The sequence below is a fragment of the Mobula hypostoma genome, chromosome 6, assembly GCF_963921235.1.
Source record: "Mobula hypostoma chromosome 6, sMobHyp1.1, whole genome shotgun sequence".
NCBI classification, from domain to species: Eukaryota; Metazoa; Chordata; class Chondrichthyes; order Myliobatiformes; family Myliobatidae; genus Mobula; species Mobula hypostoma.
The window spans coordinates 3864691-3887760 of record NC_086102.1 but is presented as its reverse complement, the minus strand read 5'-3'; the positions used below and the strand labels follow the sequence as shown (position 1 = coordinate 3887760).

Sequence of the window (23070 nt, the reverse complement as noted above, 5' to 3'; positions counted from 1 at the left end):
CTGTGTTGTGACCAGGTGGGGGTGTTGTGACCAGGTGGGGGTGTGGAGAGTCGGTCTGTACCCAGTAACACTGTGTTGTGACCAGGTGGGGGTGTGGAGAGTCGGTCTGTACCCAGTAACACTGTGTTGTGACCAGGTGGAGGTGTGGAGAGTCGGTCTGTACCCAGTAACACTGTGTTGTGACCAGGTGGAGGTGTGGAGAGTCGGTCTGTACCCAGTAACACTGTGTTGTGACCAGGTGGAGGTGTGGAGAGTCGGTCTGTACCCAGTAACACTGTGTTGTGACCAGGTGGAGGTGTGGAGAGTCGGTCTGTACCCAGTAACACTGTGTTGTGACCAGGTGGAGGTGTGGAGAGTCGGTCTGTACCCAGTAACACTGTGTTGTGACCAGGTGGGGGTGTGGAGAGTCGGTCTGTACCCAGTAACACTGTGTTGTGACCAGGTGGAGGTGTGGAGAGTCGGTCTGTACCCAGTAACACTGTGTTGTGACCAGGTGGAGGTGTGGAGAGTCGGTCTGTACCCAGTAACACTGTGTTGTGACCAGGTGGAGGTGTGGAGAGTCGGTCTGTACCCAGTAACACTGTGTTGTGACCAGGTATTTTGTCAGTCTTGGTTTGTGTCTAGTTTTTCATAAATTCTATTGTACTTCTTTATGCTACTCTAAATATGCATGAGAGGCTTTTGAGGGTGAATTGGATAGGCACACGGATGTGAGGAAGTTGGAGGATGTGGACATGGTGTAGGAAGGAGGGAATGATGTTTGTGTGTTTCTGATTTGCTTGGCACAACATTGTGGGCTGAATGGCCTGTTCTGTGCTGTACTTTTTTACGTTGTTTGTTCTAAATGTCTGCAAGAAAACAAATCTCAAGATTGTGATTATTATTGAAGTATGTATATAATTGCATGAATGTACTTCGATAATAAACTTGATTTGACGTGAAGGTGGACAAAGGAGTGAAAACAACTTGCATTTTTTAAGGATGTTTGTTGCAGCAGAACCCTGGGGGTGTTTATAAACCATTGATGAGGCTCCATCTCAAGCTGTGGGCAGCTCTGGCTGCCACACTTTGTCAAGGATGAGGATTTATCAGGAAGGATTCAGAGATGAGGAGTTCCAGTCCCAGGGTCTGACCGCAGAACTGGGGCCGGTCATTGGCCACTGGTTAATTATTCTCACATTTACCGGGCCACAGTTTGTATCTTGTGTTTCATTGCCTTCCTGCACTGCACATTCTGTGTAGCTGCTCCACTCGATTCTGCATTGTTACTGCTTTATCTTATTCTAGCTCAACGCACTGTGGAATGATTGGATAGCGGGGCATGGCGGGTTATCCAGCAACGATGCTTCCTATCGCGGGAGAGTTTTGGGCCAGAGGGCACAGCCTCAGAATACAAGTATGTCCCTCTAAGACCGGGATGAGGAGACATTTCTTTAGCCAGAGGGTTCAAAGTTCAATGTAAAATTATTATCAGAGTACATACATACAGGGTGGTGAATCTGTGGAATTCGTTGCCACTGATATCTGTGGAGGCCAAGTCATTGGGTATATTTAAAGCGGAGTTGATAGATTCTTGATTAATCAGGATGTCAAAGATTCTGGGGAGAAGGCAGGAGAATGGGGTTGAGAGGGAAAATTAATCAGACTTGATGGAATGAATGGCCTAATTCTGCTCTCATATCTTTTGGTCTTGCACTTTATTATTGACCAGCTCTGCACTCTCTCTGTTCACTGTAGCTGTTACACTTTTATCTGCATTGTCATTGGTTTCCCTCAACGCACTGTGTGATGATCTGATCTGTATTACAAGTATACAAGACAAGCTTTATACATATGACAATAGTAAACTAATTCTAATTCCATGGACCACTACAGGACACGATAGGTCCTTTGACCCATGGTATTAGGAGTGTGAGAAGGCAGATTCCACGCCATGGTTGAGAGGGAATTGGAGAAGTACCAGCCTGGAATGATTTCCTGCCTGAGCAAGGAGCTGGAACTCCTGGGCAGGGGCGGTGAACAGCAGCTGGATGTTCACTCACTGTCTGTATTGTTGCTAAGGCTCTCTGTGTGGCCAGGCGAGATTCATCTTCTCTGGCAGAAGGGAAATTACTTACTATGCAAACACGGATTTATAATTCAACATGGGGAGTATAACTTTTCCCTTTACAGGGAGAATCTCCAGTCTTTTTTCCGATTAACCCAATTTCTAAAGATAAACAATGGAAAATATTGCAACTAATGTACAAAATCACAGTAGATGAGAATGGGGGTGTTGGCGACAACTGACTGTTGCTGGGTCCAGTTAGATGATAAGACCATAGGATATCAGAGCAGAATCAGGCCATTCACTCAACTGCACACACCTGCCTTCTCGCCGTATCCTTTGATGGCCTGACTGATCAGGAAACGATCAACTTCTGCCTTAAATATACGCACGAAGACGGCCTCCACTGCAGTCTGTGGCAGAGCATTCCACAGATTCACTACTCTGGTAAAAAAAAATTCTCCTTACCTCTGTTCTAGAAGGTCTCCCCTCAATTTTGAGCCTGTGACCTCTAGTTCTGGATACCCCCACCACAGGAAATATCCTCTCCACATCCATCCTATCTAGTCCTTTCAACATTCGGTAGGTTTCAATGAGATCCCCCCGTATACTTCTAAATTCCAGTGAGTACAGGCCCCAAACTGCGAAATGCTCCTCACATGTTAACCCTTTCATTCCCAGAATTATCCTTGTGAACCTCCTCTGGACTCTCTCCAAAGACAACACATCCTTTCTGGGATGTGGGGCCCAAAACCGTTGACAATACTCCAAGTGCAGCCTGATTAGTGTCTAATAAAGGTTCAGCATTATCACAGTGCTTTTATACTCTATTCCCTTAAAATAAATTCCAACATTGCATTTGCCTTTTTACCACAGACTCAACCTGTGAATTAAACTTCAGGGAGTCCTGCACGAGGATTCCAAAGTCCCTTTGCACCTCTGATGTTTGAACCTTCTCTCCATTTAAACAATGGTCCACACTATTGTTTCTTTTACCAAAATGCATTATCGTACATTTCCCAACACTATACTCCATCTGCCACTTTTTGCCCATTCTTCCAATTTGTCTAAGTCCTGCTGCAATCACATTGCTTCCTCAGCACTATCTACCCCTCCACCTATCTTCGTATCATCCACAAACTTTGCCACAAAGCTGTCAATTCCATTATCCAAATCATTGACAAACAATGTGAAAAGTAGTGGTCCAATACTGACCCCTGGGGAACACCACTGGTCACTGGCAGCCAACCAGAAAAGGCCCTTTTTATTCCCACTCGCTGCCTCCTGCCTCTCAGTCATTCCTCTATCCATGCCAGTATCTGATGGCTGCAACATGTCGAGATGGCAGATGCGATGATATTAGACCATAAGACCATAAGACATAGGAGCAGAATTAGGCCATCTGGCCCATCGAGTTTGCTCTGCCATTCAATCATGGCTGATCCTTTTTCCTTCTCCTTTTCCAGCCCATTTCCCAGCTGTCTCCCTGTAACCTTTGATGCCATGTCCAATCAAGAACCTATCAATCTCTGCCTTAAATACACCCAATGACCTGGCCTCCACAATTGCATGTGGCAACAAATTCCATAAATTCACAACCCTTTGGCTAAAGAAACTTCTCCACATCTCTATTTTGAAAGGGTGCCCCTCTATCCATGTCCTAGACTCTCCCACCATGGGAAACATCCTTTCTGCATCTACTCTGTCTCGGCCTTTCAACATCCGAAAGGTTTCAATGAGATCCCCCCCCCGCCCCCCCCACCATCGTTAATTCCAGTGAGTACAGACCCAGAGCCATCAAACATTCCTCGTATGATAACCATTTCATTCCTGGAATCATCTTTGTGAACCTCCTCTGCACCCTCTCCAATGCCAGCACATCTTTTCGAAGATGAGGGGTTCAAAACTGTTCACAATACTCCAGGTGAGGCCTCACCAGTGCCTTATAAAGCCTCAGCATCACATCCTTGCTCTTGTATTCTAGACCTCTTGAAATGAATGCTAACATTGCATTTGCCTTCCTCACTACCGACTCAACCTGCAAGTTAACCTTCAGGGTGTTCTGCACAAGGACTCCCAAGTCCCTCTGCATCTCAGGTTCCTGGATTTTCTCCCCATTTAGAAAATAATTTGCAAATTTATTTCTATTACCAAATTGCATGATCATGCATTTTCCAACATTGTATTTCAATTGCCACTTTCTTGCCCATTCTCCAAATCTGCCTAAATCCTTCTGCATCCTACCTGTTTCCTCAACACTACCTGCACCTCCACCAATCTTCATATCACCTGCAAACTTGGCAACAAAACGTCTATTCCATCATCTAAATCAGTGATATACAGCATAAAAAGAAGTGGTCCCAACACCGACCCCTGTGGAACACCACTAGTCACTGGCAGCCAACCAGAAAAGGATCCTTTTATTCCCACTTGCTGCCTCCTACCAATCAGCCAGTGCTCTAAACATGTTAGTAACTTCTCTGTGACACCATGGGCTCTGAACTTAGTAAGCAGCCTCATGTGTGGCACCTTGTCAAAGGTCTTCTGAAAGTCCAAATATACAACATCCACTGCAAACAACAGGAATTCTGCAGATGCTGGAAATTCAAGCAACACACATCAAAGTTGCTGGTGAACGCAGCAGGCCAGGCAGCATCTGTAGGAAGAGGTGCAGTCGACGTTTCAGGCTGAGACCCTTCGTCTTCCTACAGATGCTGCCTGGCCTGCTGCGTTCACCAGCAACTTTGATGTGTGTTGCTTCAACATCCACTGCATCCACTTTATCTATCCTACTTGTAATCTCCTCAAAGAATTCCTCGGTTCATCAGGCAAGATTTGCCCTTAAGGAAACCATGCTGACTTTGTCCTATCTTGTCCTGTGTCACCAAGTACTCCATCAACTCATCTTTAACAATTGACTCCAACATCTTCCCAACCACTGAGGTTCAGGCTAACTGGTCTATAATCGCCTTTCTTAAAGAGTGGAGTAACAGTTGCAATTTTCCAGTCCTCTGGCATCATGCCAGAATCCAATGACTTCTGAAAGATCATTTCTAACGCCACCACGATCTCTAACGCTACCTCTTTCAGAACCCTAGGATGCAGTTCATCTGGTCCAGGTAACCTATGTACCTTTAGGTCTTCCAGCTTTTTGAGCACCGTCTCCCTTGTAACAGTAACTGCACCCACTTCTCTTCCTTCACACACTACAATATCAGGCATTCTGCTAGTGTCTTCCACAGTGAAAACTGATGCAAAAAACTCTTATCGTTGATCAGCCATCTCCTTTTCCCCCGTTATTATTTCTCCTGCCTCACTTTCTAGCAGTCTTGTATCCATTCGCATAGCTCTTTTATTTTTAACATACTTGAAAGAAGTAGAGAGGCTACAGAAGGACTTAGACGGATTAGGAGAATGAGCAAAGAAATGGCAGACAGAATATTCTGTTGGCAAGTGTATGGTATGCACTTTGGTAGAAGAAATGAAATGGTTCACGAGATTCTAAATGGAGAGAAAATACAAATAATCTGAGGCACAAAGGGATTTGGGAGTCCTCGTGTAGAATTCCCTAATGGTTAATTTGCAGGTTGAGTCTCGTATACAAAAGCAAGGTTGTAATGTTGGAACTTTATAAAGCATTTGTGAGGCCTCACTTCGAGTATTGTGAGCAGATTTGGGCCTCTTACCTTAGAAAGGATGTGCTGAAACTGGGGAGGGTTCAAAGGAAGTTCACAAAAGTGATTTCAGGACAAAACAGCTTGTCATATGAAGAGCATTTGATGGCTCTAGGTCTGTATTCACTGGAATTTAGAAGAATGAGGGGTGACCTAATTGAAACCTATCAAATGGTGAAAGACCTTGATAGAGTGGATGTGGAGAGGATGTTTCCCTTTGGTGGTAGTGTCTAAGACCAGAGGACACAGCTTCAAAATGGGGGGGGGGTTGTCCTTTTAGAATGGGGATGAGGAGGAATTTCTTTAGCCAGAGAGTAGTGAATCTGTAGAATTCATTGTCACAGGCAGCTGTGTAGGGCCAGCCTTTATGTATATTTAAGGCAGAGGCTGCTAGATTCTTCTTTGGTCAGGGATGAAGGGACACGGGGAGAAGGCAGGAAATTGGGGCTGAGAGGAAAAATGAATCAGCCATGATGAAATGGAGGAGCAGACTCGAAGGGGAAAATGGCCTAATTGTTCCTATATCTAGTGGTCTTATGATGTTCGCTTCTCCTCACCTGCCTATCTCCTCCTTCTGGTTCCCTTCCTCCTTCCATTTCTCCCATGGTCTTACCAGATTCCTGTACCTGCAACCCTTTGCCATACCCACCTATCTCTCTCCTGTTTCTCACTTCACCCCCTCCCCTCTCACCTATCACCTGTCAGCGTGGACTCCTTCCCTTCCCACATCTTCTTATTCTGGCTTTTTCCCCCTTCCTTTCTAGTCCCGATGAAGGGTCTCAGCCCAAAACTTTGTTTATTCCTCTCTATGGTTCTGCCTGACTTGCTGAGTTCCTGCAGCACTGTGTGTGTGTAACTCACTCACAGTCCAGCCCCAGTCTGAGACAACAAGGAGAGGGGCAAAGCACTGAACATTCCCATGTTCTGGGAGCCTGCTGGCTTCCGCTGAGTCATGGCTGTGAGATGGTTTCATGCTTAAATTGATTCATTCCTCGGATAGATTGGTTTGCCTCAGTCATCTCTTCCTTCCTGATCTAATTCTAGATGTGTTTGACACATATGAGTGGTGTTACAGAGTCACAGAGTCATATAGCATGGAAAAAAGCCATTCAGCCCTTCTTGTCCCTGTTGACCAAGATGCTGATCTAAGCAGGTCCCATTTGCCCACATTTGGTCAATATTATTCTAAAGACATGAGGTTCTGCAGATGCTGGAAATCCAGAGCAACACACACAAAATGCTGGAGGAACTCAGCAGGTCAGGCAGCATCAATGGAAGTGAATAAACAGTCGACGTTTCAAACTGAGACTTTTCTTCAGTTCTCTTAACCTCTCCTATTCACGTACCCGTCTAAGTGCATTTTAACCACCTTTGTACCTGCCCCAACCAACTGTTTCACATATAAGACCAAAGGATACAGCGTCGGGATAGAGGGATGTCCATTTGGAATGGAGATGAAGAGAAATTTCTTTAGCCAGAGTGGTGAATCTGTGGAATTTGTTGTTACAAGTGGCTGTGGTGACCAAGCCTTTACATATATTTAAGGCAGAGGTTGATAGATTCTTGATTGTTCAGGGCATGAAGGGATACGGGGAGAGGGCAGGAGATTGGTGCTGAGAGGGAAAATGAATCAGTCATGATGAAATTGCGAACAGACTGGATGGGCCAAATGGCCTAATTCTGTTCCTACTTCTTATGGTCTTATAGTCTATACTCACTACCCTCTGGGTGAAAACGTTGGCCTTCATGTCCTCTTTAAATCTCTCCCCTCTCGCCTTGAACCAGTACCCTTTATTTTCAGCCACACCTACAGTGAGCACCCACCTTATCTCTGTCCCTCGTGATTTATAAACCTCTAAAAGGTCACTCCTCATCTCCCTCACTCCAGGGAAAGTAGTGTCAGCCTGCCGGCGTCTCTCTTCAACTCAAACATCCTGTCCTGGTGACCTCCTTATCAATCGAACAAGCAATGTGAAAAAAAGACGAACTGAGCAAATAAAATCATAATTAGTTCTGAGAAGATGAGCTTAAAGTCCTTGAAAGTGAGCCTGGAATCAGTTCAGTGTTGAGGTGAGCAAAGTTATCCACGCTGGTTCAGGAGCCTGATGGTTGTAGGGAGAGGAGGGGAGGGGGGAGAGGGTAATCATCGATCCTGAACCTGGTGGTGTGGGACCTGAGGCTCCTGTCCCTCTTGTCTGATGGTAGTAGCAAGCAGAAAACATGGCCTGGATGGTGGGGCTTTGACGATGGATGCTGATTTCTCGCAGCAGTGCTCCTTGTAAATGTGCTCCATGGGTGGGGAGGGCTTTGCCTGTGGTGGACTGGTTTGAGCTGCTAGTTAAATACTTGGACACAACAGACAGCTCATGGAGTATAACTGATCCGCAGTGCTGTGGGATGTCTGTAGGCATCTCCTGCCAGCATGCATGCTGTACACAAGACTGCCTGTTTCAACGTGACTTTCCACACAACTAAAGCCAGGCAATATCTGATTAAGACCCACAGGTCCCATGGTGCTAGAATTTAGCGATTTCAAACTTGTCAGGTAAGCCATTTGCATAAAATCTATAATTTCTTGTCAGAGTGTTTCAGAATTAATTGTGGAATGGTATTAGCGTGAAATGAGCTGGGAGATCAGTCCCTCTACACAGAGCTGGGTGAAGTATTAAAGGTCTAAATTGTTAAATCAATAACACATGACACGAAAAGACTAAATGAGATGTGACAATTAATCGGGATTAAAGGGCAAGGTGAGTGAGGTCACAGAGAACATTCTGAGCAAAGAGAAGAGGTGTCTTTAATCAAGACCCCACTTTCCATGCACAGAACCACTGAGGCCTCCGCTGGTCGGGGCCAATTATGGATGTGGTGTCCTGGCTGTCTACAGATACACAAGCCAGGGCAGGACGTTATGGAGAACAAACTGTTGCCCACGCAGCAGGCTCCCCACCCCCCCCCCCCGTCCACACAGCTGATGACCCAAAGGAAGGGCAGAGACTGACACAGTCTGGCACCAGAAGCATTGCAAGAGTTGCCAGTCAGCATTGAGCTCAAACCACAAACAAGAGAAAATCTGCCGATGCCGGAAATCCTAGCAACACACACAAGATGGTGGAGGAACTCAGCAGGTCAGGCAGCATCTACGGAAAAAAGTAGAGTCAACATTTTGGGCCGAATCCCCTCAGCAGGACCGGAGGAAAGAAGCTGAGGAGTAGATTTGAAAGATGGGGGGCTGGGGGGAGAGATAAACACTCGGTGACAGGTGAAACCTGGAGGGGGAGGGATGAAGGAAAGAGCTGGGAAGCTGATTGGTGAGATGAGGTGAGGGAGGGAAGAAGGGATGGGAAATGGAGAAGGGATGGGGGTTACTGGAAGTTTGAGAAATCGATGTTCATGCCATCAGGTTAGAGGCTACCCAGGCGGAATATAAGGTGTTGTTCCTCCAGCCTGAGTGTGGCCTCATCACAACAGTGGAGGAGGCCGTGGACTGCCATATTGGAATGGGAAGTGAAATTAAAATGGCTGGCCACTGGGAGATCCTGCTTTTTCTGGCTGATGAAGTGTCGCTGCTTGGCCCTGGGCCCGTTGGGGAAGGACCACTGTTTAGGGTTCTTCTCCCGCGGGAGTGGGAGGGGTTGGGGCGGGGAGTATGCCCCTCAACAAGGGTCTGGAAAGAGTAAACAACAGAGAGCCACGTGGGTGGCTAGAAGTGTGGAAACGTAAAGCCTGTAATGGAAACATCTGTGAATGATTGAGAGTCATTGAATGGTTTATTGTATATATTTTTATTTTTGAATAAAGTATATTTTGAAATTTAAAAAACGTGTCGATGCTTGGCGAAGCAGTTTCGCAATCCATGTTGGGTCTCGCGACTCCCTTGTCCATTCATCCCTCCCCACTGATCTACTTCCTGGCACTTTTCCTTGCAAGCGAAACAAGTGCTACACCTACCTGTTCCCTCACTACAATTCAGGACCCTAAAAAGTCCTTCCAGGTGAGGCGACACTTCACCTGTGAGTTTGTTGGGGTTACAGACTGTGTCTGGTGCTCCCGGTGTGGCGTCCTGTATATCAGTGAGATCTGACGTAGACTGGGAGACCACTTCACCGAGCACCTCTGTCTGCTAGAAAAAGCAGGGTCTCCCAGTGGCACCCATTTTAATTCCACTTCCCATTGCAATATGTCCATCCATGGCCTCCTCCACTGTCGTGATGAGGCTATACTTGGGTTGGAGGAACAACACCTTATATTCCGTTTGGGTAGCGTTTCTCAAACATCCTGTAGTGCCCTCCCCCCACTTCTCCATTTCCCATCCCCATTTCCCTCTCTCACCTCATCTTACCAATCAACTTCCCAGCTCTTTGCTTCATCCCTCCCCCTCCAGCTTTCACCTGTCGTCTGGTGTTTCTCTCTCCCCTCCCCCTACCTTTTAAATCTACTCCTCAGCTTTTTCTCTCCAGTCCTGCCGAAGGGTTTCGGCCTGAAACGTCAACTGTACTTTTTTCCATAGATGCTGCCTGGCCTGCTGTGTTCCTTCACCATTGAACTCAATGTAGGACAGCCTTAGGGATTCCAGCTCTGGATTTTGCTTTGGAGTTTACTCCTGAAACCCTCCCTGCGAGAGGATATGTCATAGGAAGTCATTCCTGCCTGTGGCCATCAAACTTTACAACTCCTCCCTTGGAGGGTCAGACACCCTGAGCCAATAGGCTGGTCCTGGACTTATTTCCTGGCATAATTTACATATTACTATTTAACTATTTATGGTTTTATCACTATTTATTATTTATGATGCAACTGTAACGAAAACCAATTCCCCCTGGGATCAATAAAGTATGACTATGATTATGACTATGACTATGACACAAGGCAGTGGAGGTTTGAAATCAGAGTTTTCCTTCTCCCAGATGAGCTGTCCACCACAGTTGACAAGCCCCATCTGCCTGAAGTGACTGGTTTTAAGGTGCCGGTCAGCTGCCATTGCCACTTCTGTCAGTAGAAACGGTTCCGCTGGGCTTAGTAGCTAAACCACATGTGAAGACCAGGAGATGGATATGGTCGTCAGAGACTATTTGAGACACTCATGCCATTGGGAGCATTTAATCGGTAGTGAGAACTTGTCCCCACTACCACCCCTGGCCATAACAGCCTTGAAGGAACCAACTTGAAGAACCCATACAGAACCCACGATGAAACACTGAGCTGAGTTTGGCTGAACCTCGCCCTGAGCTTCTGGCTGCTGCGTTAGGAAGGGGTTCACTCCAGGCTGACGTTCCATCCAGAATGGCGATGGAGAAGATGTGGCTCTTTTTACAAGGTGTGGCTGCCTGTATCAGTCTATCTACCCCGCTGGCTTCGTCTGTCACCTTCTTATACTCCTTTCCCCACCCTCTCCTTCTCATTCTGGCACCTTACCTCTTCCTTCCTAGTCCCGATGAAGAATCTTGGCCCAAAATGTCAACTGCTCATTCGTTTCCACAGACACGGCCTGGCCTGCTGAGCTCCCCCAGCATTCTGCGTGTGTTGCTCTGGAATCACTCGTGTCTATTCTACCAACAGCCATGTCACCTTAAGCCTCAACGCTGCCTCTGAACTGGAAAATTTTAATAATTATACGTGGAGATTGAGCATCACCGTCTGGTATGGGGGTTGGGGGGTGGGAGGGCACTGCACAGGATTGAAATAAGCTGCAGATTTGTAAACTTAGTCAGCTCCATCACGGGCTTCAGCCTCTGTAATGTCCAGGCTATCTACAAGGAGTGAGGTCCCAAAAAGATGGCACCCATCATTAAAGGTCCCCAGCAGCCTCTTTTCATTGCTACCATCAGGTAGGAGGTACAGGAGCCTGAAGGCACACACTCGGCGATTCAGGAACAGCTTCTTCCCCTCTGCCATCCGATTCCTCAATGGACATTGAACCCATGAACACTACCTCCCTACTTTTTAATTTTTATTTTTGCACTACTTATTTAAGTTAACCATTTAATGTTTGGGATGAAAAAGAATTTCAGGATGTATATTATATACATTTCACTGACATTAAACTTCACGACATATGCCCGTGATATTAAACCTGATTCGGAGCCTAAGAAAGATAGACAATAATACAGAAGTGAAGAGAGGGAGGAAGACTTAGGGAGAGTAATAGGACAGAAAATTAATAGATAAATAGAGAACGGAATTTAGAAGCTGTAAATATTTGGATTTCAACAAACAGAATATGCACAGATAATGAAAACAAATCATGTAACGCATTGTATAAATGGCGAAGATTACAAGCCACTGATGTGTGCAGACTCACTGTGTACCTCAAGTAGCTCTCAGTGAAAGCATCAGTTGCAATGGGGATGGGTCCGTATTCAAGTTCAAGTTTAGTTTTAATTATCATTCAACCATATATGAAAGTAACCAAACGAAACAGCATTTCTCTGGCCCCAACATGAAAAACACACAACCAACAGCACACAGCACATAGCATGAATAGCACATATGGTTATGATTTTTAAAAAAACATACAGTCACAAAGAAAAAAATAATATAACTCATTTCCCTGAGTAGCATAACTGCAGACCGTCCTGGTCTAGCTTGTTCTTCCACTGAGCAAACACTGGAGGGCAGCACCAACAGGGGGGGTGGTCACCCCCGTTTGGGTTATTTGATATGTGGCCTAAAGCTCTGTCAAATTTCTACAGAGGTAGATGGAGAGCATTCTAACTGGTTACATCGCCGTTTGGTATGGGGGGAGCACTTCAAATTCAGCCAGCTCCATCATGGCCACTAGCCTCTCCAGCAATGAGATCACCTTCCAAAGGTGGTGCCTCGGAAAGGCAGCATCCATCATTAAGGACCCCCACCACCCACGACATGCCGTCTTCTCATTGCTACCATCAGAGTGGAGGTACAGAAGCCTGAAGTCTCACACTCAGTGATTCAGAAACAGCTGCGACATTGAGAGTCTAGTCTGCTAAATTCCCCAGGAGATCACTTTGTTGGTTCAAAAGGGAAACTTTCAGGCTGCAGAGTGCAGGGATTGCCGCTGAGAACTATACGTACAAGAGTATCTAGTAGTTTCGTGCGCTGTCTGCAAAATGTCACCGGCGTCATCTTGTATTTTATGTTGGAGTGTGCGAGGCTAAGGGCTGACCTTAGAGATGTTTATAAGATCATGAGGGGAAGACAGAAGTGAATTTCCCAGGGCAGGGAATGACAAACTCAAGGGACTGGGTGAGAGGGGAAGATTTAAAGGAAAGCCGAGCTGGTGGGTCTGTGCAATGAGTTGCCAAAGGTGGGTATAGCTGCATTTAAAAGATGTTTGAACAGCTGCACGTATAGGGAAGGCTCAGAAAAACACGGCCAAAGACAAGTGGGCATATAGTCATAGGGTCAGAAAACTGGTCCTTCTGGCCATCAAGTGAATGCTAGCCAATGGAGAGAGGAAGAGACAGGGGAGGGAATGATGGAGAGTTAGGGAGGGATGGTGAGACAGAGTGATGGAGAGATGGATCTGTTGCTGTGTGTGTCTGTCTGAGAGTCAGTCCTGTGCTGGCTCAGTTCACACTCACTCTCGATGTAGAACTGGTGGAGGGTTCAGAGTTTTAATTGGACTCTGCAGAGTCGAGACCTATTCCGGGAATTGAAGAAATGTACGTCCAGGCTCAACCATTGAACCTGATTCAAGTTTCTTCGCTCACTGTGCAGGCTGTTGTTATTGCAAGATATCAGTTTTAATATTTCATTAACCCCGGGAGAACCAGCAAGTAGACTCTGGCCCATGCAGGGAGTTGTGCTTTGATGTGGTACTGTATCAAACTCACTGCTTCCTATTAGACCGGCAATTTCTTTTACTGAATAGAAGGTGAATTCCGCAAAATGTACACTGCGGCTGGCAGACAATTGGTTGCCATGGTGACAACCCCACGGGGAAGGCAGGCCGTGACATGGGCCTGCTCCCGAGGCTGGTCACCTTGTTGTGACAGAGAGGTTAGTGAGTTCCTGAGGTCCCGAGAGAGACGCTGTCTGGAGTTTAAATCCCGGTACGGTCACCCATGGCGGTACGGGAAAGGGGAGGATCGAGGCAAAGAGCCACCCAACTGAGACCTGAGCTGTGGGGCTGGCGGAGGGCGATGGCACAGCACAACGGCAGTGAAGGGTCCTCAGTCATCTTACACTCCATGTCACTGGGCCCTGACCCTGGCCTGTCAGGGACCACGTGGTGGCTGTCTGTGTGTCAGCCTCTCCAGGTTAAACAAAGACAAGCACGGACATTCCCCATTTTGGGAATAACCCCTCAGAATGGGATTCCCTACCTGGGGGCCACAGACCCCTTGTCTAATGGCATTGGTCCAAGGCATAAAGAAGGTCGGGAACCCCTGCCCTAGGAGAACATCATGCTCAAATCCAGTGTTCACACTACTCAGTCCTGGCACTTGGGGGGGGTGGGAAGCAGAGGGCTGGGATCTCCAGTGAGGAAACTCGCCAAGTCTGTGTGCGTCCCTGCCCTCACGGGGAGACGAGAACTGGAGGGAGCTAGTTTTGTGTCAGAGTGGAGGGATTGAAACAGGACTGATGAGAGATGGGTAACTTCGACACACAGGAGGTGGTGGGTGTGTGGAAGGAGCTGCTGGGGGAGGTGTAGAGGCAGACACAGTAACGTTCAACACATTGCCTGGAGAGGTTACTGCAGGGACAGTAGCCATTTCGGTCCATTGTTCCCAGGGCTAGAACTAGGAGACATTGCCTCAGTGTTCAGGGGAGTACATTTAGGACGGACGTGAGAAACTGCTTTCCCCAGAGAGTGGTGAGTGGCAGGGAAGCAGTACAGGCTTCCTCATTAACTATATTTAAGACAGGGTTAGATAGATTTTAAGTAAAACACATAAAACGCTGGAGGAACTCAGCAAGTCAGGCAGCATCTATTGAGGTGACGTTTTGGGCTGAGACATAACACTGGAAATAAGGGTCGTGGGGAAAAGGAAGGTAGTTATTGCTGAGTCCAAGGCCAGATCAGCCGTGATCTTATTGAATGGTGGAGCAGGCTCGAAGGGCTCAATGGCCAACTCCTGCTCTGGGTTTTGTGTTCATTCATCACGTTGCGGCTCCATGGGAGAGCAATCCAGCAGGGTCCCACTCTCCCTCCGTGTTGTCTCACCCTCCAAGTTTCTATCAACCACATGCCTTTCTAAGAGTCTCTTAAATGTCCCTAATGTATCTCCCTCTACCACCAGCCCTGGCTGAGATTCTATACACTAGCACTCTCTGTGTGTAAAAACTACCTCTGACATCCCCCCTAATCACATTAAAATTATGTCCCTGGTATTAGCCATTTCCACCCTGGGAAAAAGCCTCTGGCTGTCCACTCGATCTATGCCTCTAATCATCTTGTACACCTCTATCATGTCACCTCTCACCCTCCTTCGCTCCACGGAGAAAAGCCCTCACTCACTCAACCTATCCTCATAAGAAGTGTTCTCTAGTCCAAGCAGCACCCTGGTAAATGTCCATTAATTCCAGCAATGTGGTAAATCATTCTCAATCCTTGTTAAAAGACCTACTGAACTGAAAGGAGATGTGTGGGGCACGTTTTGAGGGTGGAGGGTCCCTGACTGGGCTTTTGCACTGCTGTGCTGACTGTGGTGGAGGGGCAAACACAACAGTGGTGCTAAAGAGGCATTTCAACAGGCACATGACCGACAGGGAGATGGGGCTACTTTATTTCAGCATCATGGCTTGAACAGACAGAATGGGCCAAAGTGCCTGTACTGTACTCTTCTATGTCTCTGTTTGCCATTCTACTCATAACTTGCACCTAGTCTCTGTGGTATCTTGTCACATGCCTTTTGGAAGTTCAAATATGCTACATTAACTTTAGACCAGAAGATCATAAGACATAGGAGCAGAATTAAGCCATCTGGCCCATCAAATCTGCTCCATTATTCCATCGTGGCGGATTTATTATCCCTCTCAACCCTATTCTTCTGCCTTCTCTCCGGTAAGCTGGCTAATCAAGAGCCTATCAACCTCTGCTTTAAATATACCCAGTGACTTGGCCTCTATCATCCGTGGCAGTAAATTCCACATTCACCACGCTCTGGCTAAAGAAATTCCTCCTCATCTCTGTTCTAACTAGACATCCCTCTATTCTGAGGCAGTGCCCTCTGGTCCTAGATTTACCCCACCATTGGAAACGTCCTCTCCACATGCACTCTACCGAGGCCTTTCAACTTTATTGACCTTCATTAACTTGCTTGTTAGATCCTCAAAGAATTGTGAGACCACAGATTGAAATCTGCAGGAATGTAAGAATCTGCAGAGGGAAGTGGTCTATACCCAATATATATCTGGCACATCCCTCCCACCAGCAGTGTTATCTACAGGAGTAATCCTCAAGAAAGCAACATCTACCATCAAAAATTTCCATCATCTTCTCACAGCTCCCATCGGGCAGGAGGTACAGAAGCCTGGGGTCCCACTTCACCTTGTTCAGGAACAGCAACTTCCCTCCAACCACTCGGTTCTTGAACCAACCAGCAAAACACTAATCACTACAGTTTAGCAAAACTGTGACCACTTTGCACTAAGATGGACTGTTTTTGTTCTAATTGTGTTCAGACCACAATGGGTGCTGAACTAAATAATCAATCAATCAAATGGCCAACTAAATTGATCCCTTCTGCCTACACAATGTCCATATCCTTCCATTTCCCTCACATCCATGTGCCTATCTGAACCTCTCTAATCTATCTGTCTCTTCCACCACCCCAGGCACCCACCACTGTCTGTGTAAAAATAGCTTGCCCCTCACATCTTCTATGAACCTACCCCTCTCACCTTAAATGCCTGCCCTCTGGTACTAGACACTTCAGTCCTGGGAAACAGATACCGTCTTCCTCCTCTATCTACAACTCTCATAATCTTATAAACCTCTCTCAGATCTCCTCCCAGCCTCTGTTACTTCAGAAAAAAAAACAACCTCTCATTCTAGCAAAAGCCCTCTAATCCAGACAGCATCCTGGTAAACCTCTTCTGCACCCTTTCCAAAGCCTCAACATCCTTCCTATAATGGGGTGACTGAACTGTGTGCAATGCCCAAGATGAGGTTCACTAGCGTTTTATAAAGCTGCAACGTAACTTCCTGACTTTCGAACTCAGTGCCTCGGCTATCAAAGGCAAGAATGCCATATGCTTCTGTTAATGTTTAATTTAGGACCAGAAAAACACATGAAAACACCTCTACAGATGAATTTTTGAAACAGTCCTGTGGTCTGGTACAGCAATTCCTACATGCAGGAATGTAAGAACATAGAACATAGAATATAGAGTACAGCACAGAAACAGGCCCTTCGGCCCACAATGTTGTGCTGAACCAGCTGAAAAGCAAATCAAAAGCATCCAAACACCGATCCCTCCTACCTACACCAGGTCCATAACCCTCCATTTTTCTTACATCCATGTGCTTATCCAAACGTCTCTTAAAAGCCTCTGATGTCTCTACCACCATACCAGGCAGTGCATTCCAGGCATCCATGACTGGGAGTAAAAAACTTGCCCCTCACATCCCGCTTGAACTTAGACCCTCTTCACCTTCAGTGCATGGCCTCTGGTACTAGAAGCAGCAGAGAATAGTGGGCTCTGGCCAATACATCACAGACACGTCCCTTCCCACTGTTGGTTGTATCTCCATCATCAAAGTCCCTACCATCCAGGCCATGCCATCTTCCCACAGCTACCACTGGGCAGCCTGAAGTCCCACACCAGCAGGTTCAGGAACAGCTACTTCCCGTCAACCATTCAGTTCCTGAGCACTCCAGTAAACCACTCCCACCCCCTCAATGCAGCAACACTGTGACCACTTTCATCACCCTACACTAAAATGGACTTCTTGCTTAGACTGATTGTGTTCTTTCCTGTAAAAATGTAAAATTCATGTCTTTCTTGTGAATGCTGGTTATCTGATGCTATGTGCTGCTGTGAGCTTCCTTTGCACCCGTACACACGTGTATATGTGGAAGTGACAATAATCTCAACTCTGATATTTGGTTCCAATCACCCTTCCTAAATGAGTCCTTTCCACTCAGAGCTTTTTGTCAAGGTTAAATGTTCACCTGTCCTTTCCTTCCTCTTCCCGAACGAGTGAGTCACGTCGGCTGCTTTCATATCCACTGTGAGCCTGGCCTGCCAGTAGTGAGCGGCCACTTCGAGAGGGAATTCTCCGCCCCGCACCTGCACCCCCTGACATGTCCCGGAGTGAGAATACCCTATCGGAAACAAACCGAAGCCGGAGGAGGGCCAGTGACCCTCTCTGGATCCTACCTTCAATCTCGGTGTCGTCCTTGAACCATCTGATGTGAGCAGCCGGTTTACTGCCTGTCGTGGTACAGGTCAGTTCCACCAGGTCACCCTCGTTCACTGGGCCTTTGAAGCCACTGATTACTGGAGTCTGAGGAACGCCTGTAAGGGAATCAGAGTGTTTTTAAACTTTTGATCCACCATCAGGATGGAAACACTGAATCACAGAACAAATCAGATAAGAGATGAATAACTTTATTTGTTATAGGTACCATAAGATTTTAGACATAGTGGTGGAATTAGGCCATTCAGCCCATCAACTCTGCTCCACTATTCTATCATGGCTGATTTATTTTCCCTCTCAACCCCATGCTCCTGTCTTCTCATGACCTTTGAAACTCTGACTAATCAAGAATCTATCAACAGTTGCTTTAAAAATGCTCAATGACTTGACCTCTACAGCCATCCATGGCAATAAATTCCACAGATTCACCATCCTCTGGCTAAAGAAATTCTCCTCATCTCTGTTCTAAATGGACGTCCCTCAATTCTGAGGCTGTGTCCTCTGGTCCTAGACTCCCCCATTATAGGAAACATCATCTCCACATCCACTCTATCTGTGCCCTCTGGTCCTAGACTCCCCACTATAGGAAACATCCTCTCCACATCCACTCTATCTGTGTCCTCTGGTCCTAGACTCCCCCACTATAGGAAACATCCTCTCCACATCCACTCTATCTGTGCCCTCTGGTCATCATATACAACCCAGAGATTCATTTTCTTGTGGGCATACTCAATAAGTCCATAGAATAATAACTATAACAGAATCAATGAAAGGCTGAATTAACTTGGGCGTTGAACCAGTGTGTAAACGACAACTGTGGAAACACAAAATGAAAAATAACAATTAATAAGTATGGAGAACATGAGATGACGAGTCTATGAAAGTGAGTTCATTGGTTGTGGGGACAGTTCAGTGACGCTGAGTGCAAGATTGTTGCTGCGACTCCACTCCAGATCTATCCTGCTCCTGTATGCCTCCCGGTCAGCATCTGAACTTTGTATTTTGTTTATCCTGCTTATTTTGTGTAAGATAAATCAAACAGACCATTAGAAGTGTGCCTGAGCAAACCTTTCCAGAACCGCTGTGCCCACAGGGCTTGCCAAGAGCTGATAATGAAAGAGCTCGATGCTGTTGAGTGTGAGTGGGGGAATTGTCAGACTCTCCTGTGACAGGAGCTGTCGTCCATCATGACAGCCAAAGGAGGATCTCTGAGTTATCCCTAACCCGGGCAGATCGGTGTAAATGTCTGTCAGACTGACAACTGACAGCTCCAGCAGCTAATCTTTGTTCTGCCACAGAATAAGAAGAAACCGTCTTCTGTTCCGTCCCTTCCTTGACTCGTGGAGTACTTCACATTCACATGTGACAATCCCCCCTGCTCTTTGTTCAGTGCATTCAATAGAAAGCAGAGACCTTGACAGAAATTCCCCAGTCAGACTGTAATTGTACACAATCATAAGAGATTCTTAAGATGCTGGATACCTTGAGCAAAATGCTGGAAGAACTTAGCAGGTCTGGCAACATCGATGGAGGGAGAGGAATAAATAGTTGAGGTTTCAGCTGAACCTCTTTATCAGGACAGGATATTTCCTGCCTTCTAGGACCAGAGGGCACAGCCTCAGAATAGAGGGACATCCATTTAGAACAGAGATAAGAAGGTATTTCTTTAGCCAAAAGGTGGTGAATATGTGGAATTTGTTGTCACAGACAGCTGTGGAGGCTGAGTCATTGAGTATATTTAAAGTAGAGGTTGATAGGTTCTTTATTGGTAAGAGGGTTAAGGATGGGAGAGTGGGATTGAAAAAAAAATCAACCGTGACTCATTGGGCTGATTGGTCTAATTCTGCTCCTCTGTTTTATGGTGCTGTGGTACAATGGAGATGGTTTGGTGATGTCTCTCCAGAGCTCCGAGAAACAGCATTGGAGTGTGTCGAAGGGCAGGATCCGCGCCCATTGCACTCGGTGCTGGTTTGATGTTGTACAGTTGAGGTTAGGGGAAAGATCCAGTGGCAGAATTGCTTTGAAGGGCTAGGACAGGGCTGATAGCGTGAAAGGCATCCTGCTTGCTATGAGCTCAGCGGTTTGATTTCCAGCCAATCGGTGATGCAACATGACGGAAGGCAATCAAGGCTCAGACCCTGAGGATGTCTCCAGAGAAGCAAGTCAGAATGAGATTCTTGCAGATGTTACGAGAATACACATAAAATTAAGATGTTTGCTGGCCTGGGCTAGCATCAGTGGCATCAGCAGTTGGTCTGCCACCTGCCCTCAGGGGAAGGAGAGATAAGGAACAATGGAGCAGCGTCTGGAGATGTGTAATGAAGGGATGTGGGAGGAAGAGCTGTCTGGAGCGGCTCCCCCCTTTGAACCCTGAACTGTTTGAAGTGATGGACAGGCGATACCCCAGCAGGGGGATAAAAAGGGACAGGTTCGCTAAGACACACACACGCCACCCGAGGTAACGAGACCCTGGAAGCGGTGCGCTTCTCACGAGTGGGTGAGAAGTCCCAGACAACGACAAGGGTGGAAAGGTACGATCAGCGGGAACCCGGTGTGTGTCCGCCCTTGCCTGGGTGCCGGGTTCACTGCAGAGGATCGACCGCATCTGGAGGAGGGGTCACAGTCGGTGACCTCAGGTGACATCACCAAGGACCCGCCCAAAAGCTGTTTGTGAGCCATCTCGCTGGTCTGTGAGTGAAGCTGTGCTGAATGATGAGTTGTTCCTATTCTATCTCTCTCTTCCCCCACGTTGTCCACCGCCATGGCAACGATTACTGCGAACTGAACTACTAAACTGGACTGAACTTTGAGTCATTTTGAAATTGGTCATTTACCCCTAGACAACGATAGAGCTTGATTGATGCTGTTATCTTAATTCTGTGCACATGTGTGTTTATCATCACTGAACTGTTGCATTTATTATCCTTTCGATTACTGTGTTGCTTGTTTCTTTAATAAAACTTTCTTAGTTCTAGTACTCCAGACTCCAACTGAGTGATCCATTTCTGCTGGTTTGGCAACCCAGTTACGGGGTACGTAACACAGAGTACACCCACTGGAGTCTGGGCCAGCAGAGATCATGTGGGCTAGGTAGACTCAAAGATTCAAAAACCTTTATTGTCATTCTAACCGTACATCAGCTCTGCAGGGCAGAATGAGACAGAGTTTCTCAGGGGCAGTGCAATCATAACATAACAAATGCAACACTAAATAATAAACATAACAATAAATAGTAAAACACAACAGCCACATGTCAGTTAAATCAGTTATAAGTGTCCAGTGCAAGTTAAAAGTGTCCAAAGCAGAGTCAGGTAGAGCAGCTATTTAGCAGTCTGACTGCCTGTGGGAGGAAGCTGTTTAGTAGCCTTGTGGTTTGAGTTTTGATGCTCCTGTAACGTTTGCCTCATGGCAGAAGAGCAAACAGTTCATGGAGAGGGTGTGAAGGGTCTTTAATGATGTACCGTGTCTTCTGGAGGCATCGACTCTGAAAGAGGTCTCGGACAGAAGGTAGGGAGACCCCAATAACCTTCTCTGCTCCCTTAACCACCCTCTGCAAGGTTTTTTTGTCGACAGCACTGCAGCTGGAGTACCAGGTTGTGATGCAAAAGATCAGCACACTCTCAACCACGCCTCTGTAGAATGTAATTAAGATGCTAGTGGGGAGTGATGCTTGTTTAAGCTTCCTCAGAAAGTGCAATCTCTGCTGGGCCCGTTTCACAATCCTAGCGGTGTTCCTGGACCAGGTGAGATTGTCCGAGATCTGCACTCCAAGGAACAGAAACGGTAGTAGGACAGGTCCAGGGTTCAATGACAGTCCCGATCTACTGGACTAAAGCAACATCCCTGGTTCTCTTACTACCCAGAGCTCTTCCCATCTCCCTTCTGAATATATTCAGTGTCCGAGCCTTCACACTCTGCCTGTGCTGAGAACTTGTCATCGAATCACAGAGCATTGAAACAGACTGGCCACGATGATGAAGATTCTCATCGGTCTGTCTCACTTGTCTGTGTTTGGCCTGTATCCCTCTAAACCTTTCCTATCCACATACCTGTCCAAATGTCTTTTAAATGTTGTTTATGTACCTGACTCAACCATTTCCTCTGGCAACTTCTCCTACAAATTAAACACTCTTTGGGTGAAAAAATTGCCCCTCAGGCCCCTTTTAAATCTTCCCCCTCTCATCTCAAAAATATGCCCCCTATTTTTTGATTCCCTTTCTCTGGGAGAAAAGACAAAGTTCACTCACCCTCGTGATTTTGTACCTTCTGTAATGTCATCTGTCTCCTAGTCTCCAAGGAACAGAGTCCTTGCCCGTCCAATCTCTCGTTATAACTCAGGTCCTTGAGTTCCAACAATATCCTTGTGAATCTCCTCTTCACTCTCCCCAGCTGCCCTACCTATACCCCTATCTGTACCGCTCACAGTTTTATCAACCTAAGATCTCCCCTCATTCTCACACCACCCACAACCCTCTCCACATCGGCAACACAGCAGTGGAAGCAGTGAGCAGTTTCAAACTCCGAGGAGTCACATTTCACACAATCTCTCATGGCCCAGAACACTCTGCACACAATCAGGAAAACTCACCAACACCTCGACTTTCTGAGGAGACCAAAGAGAGCTGGACTTTGCACATCTATACACACCATTCTACAGATGTGCCCTAACAAGCAGCATCACTGCCATTTGGTCCATCAAATCTGCTCTGCTATTTTATCATGGCTGATCCATTTTCCGTCTCAGCCTTAATCTCCTGCCTCCCACCCCCTCCACCCCACCGCATCGCTTCAAGCCCTGACTAATCAAACACCTATCACCCTCTGCCTTAAATATACATAAAGACTTGGCCTCCACAGTTTCCTGTGGCAAAGAATTCCACAGATTCACAACTCACTGGCTAAAGAAATTACCCCTCATCACCATTCTAAAAGGACACCCGCTCCCCTATTTTGAAGCTGTGTCCTTTGGTCCTGGACTCTTCCACCATAGGAAACATCTC

The 23070-nt window shown here is 46.7% G+C and overlaps 1 protein-coding gene across 2 annotated transcripts in view; it reads right to left on the bottom strand.

Moving 5' to 3' along the window:
• cadm2b (cell adhesion molecule 2b) overlaps positions 1-23070 on the bottom strand; it is a 302946-nt gene that overhangs the window by 124455 nt on the left and 155421 nt on the right. For both annotated transcript variants that reach the window (XM_063050208.1, XM_063050209.1), the window contains exon 4: positions 18031-18168. In XM_063050208.1, the coding sequence (XP_062906278.1) occupies positions 18031-18168 (138 nt within the window). The remainder of the gene's footprint in view (positions 1-18030; positions 18169-23070) is intronic.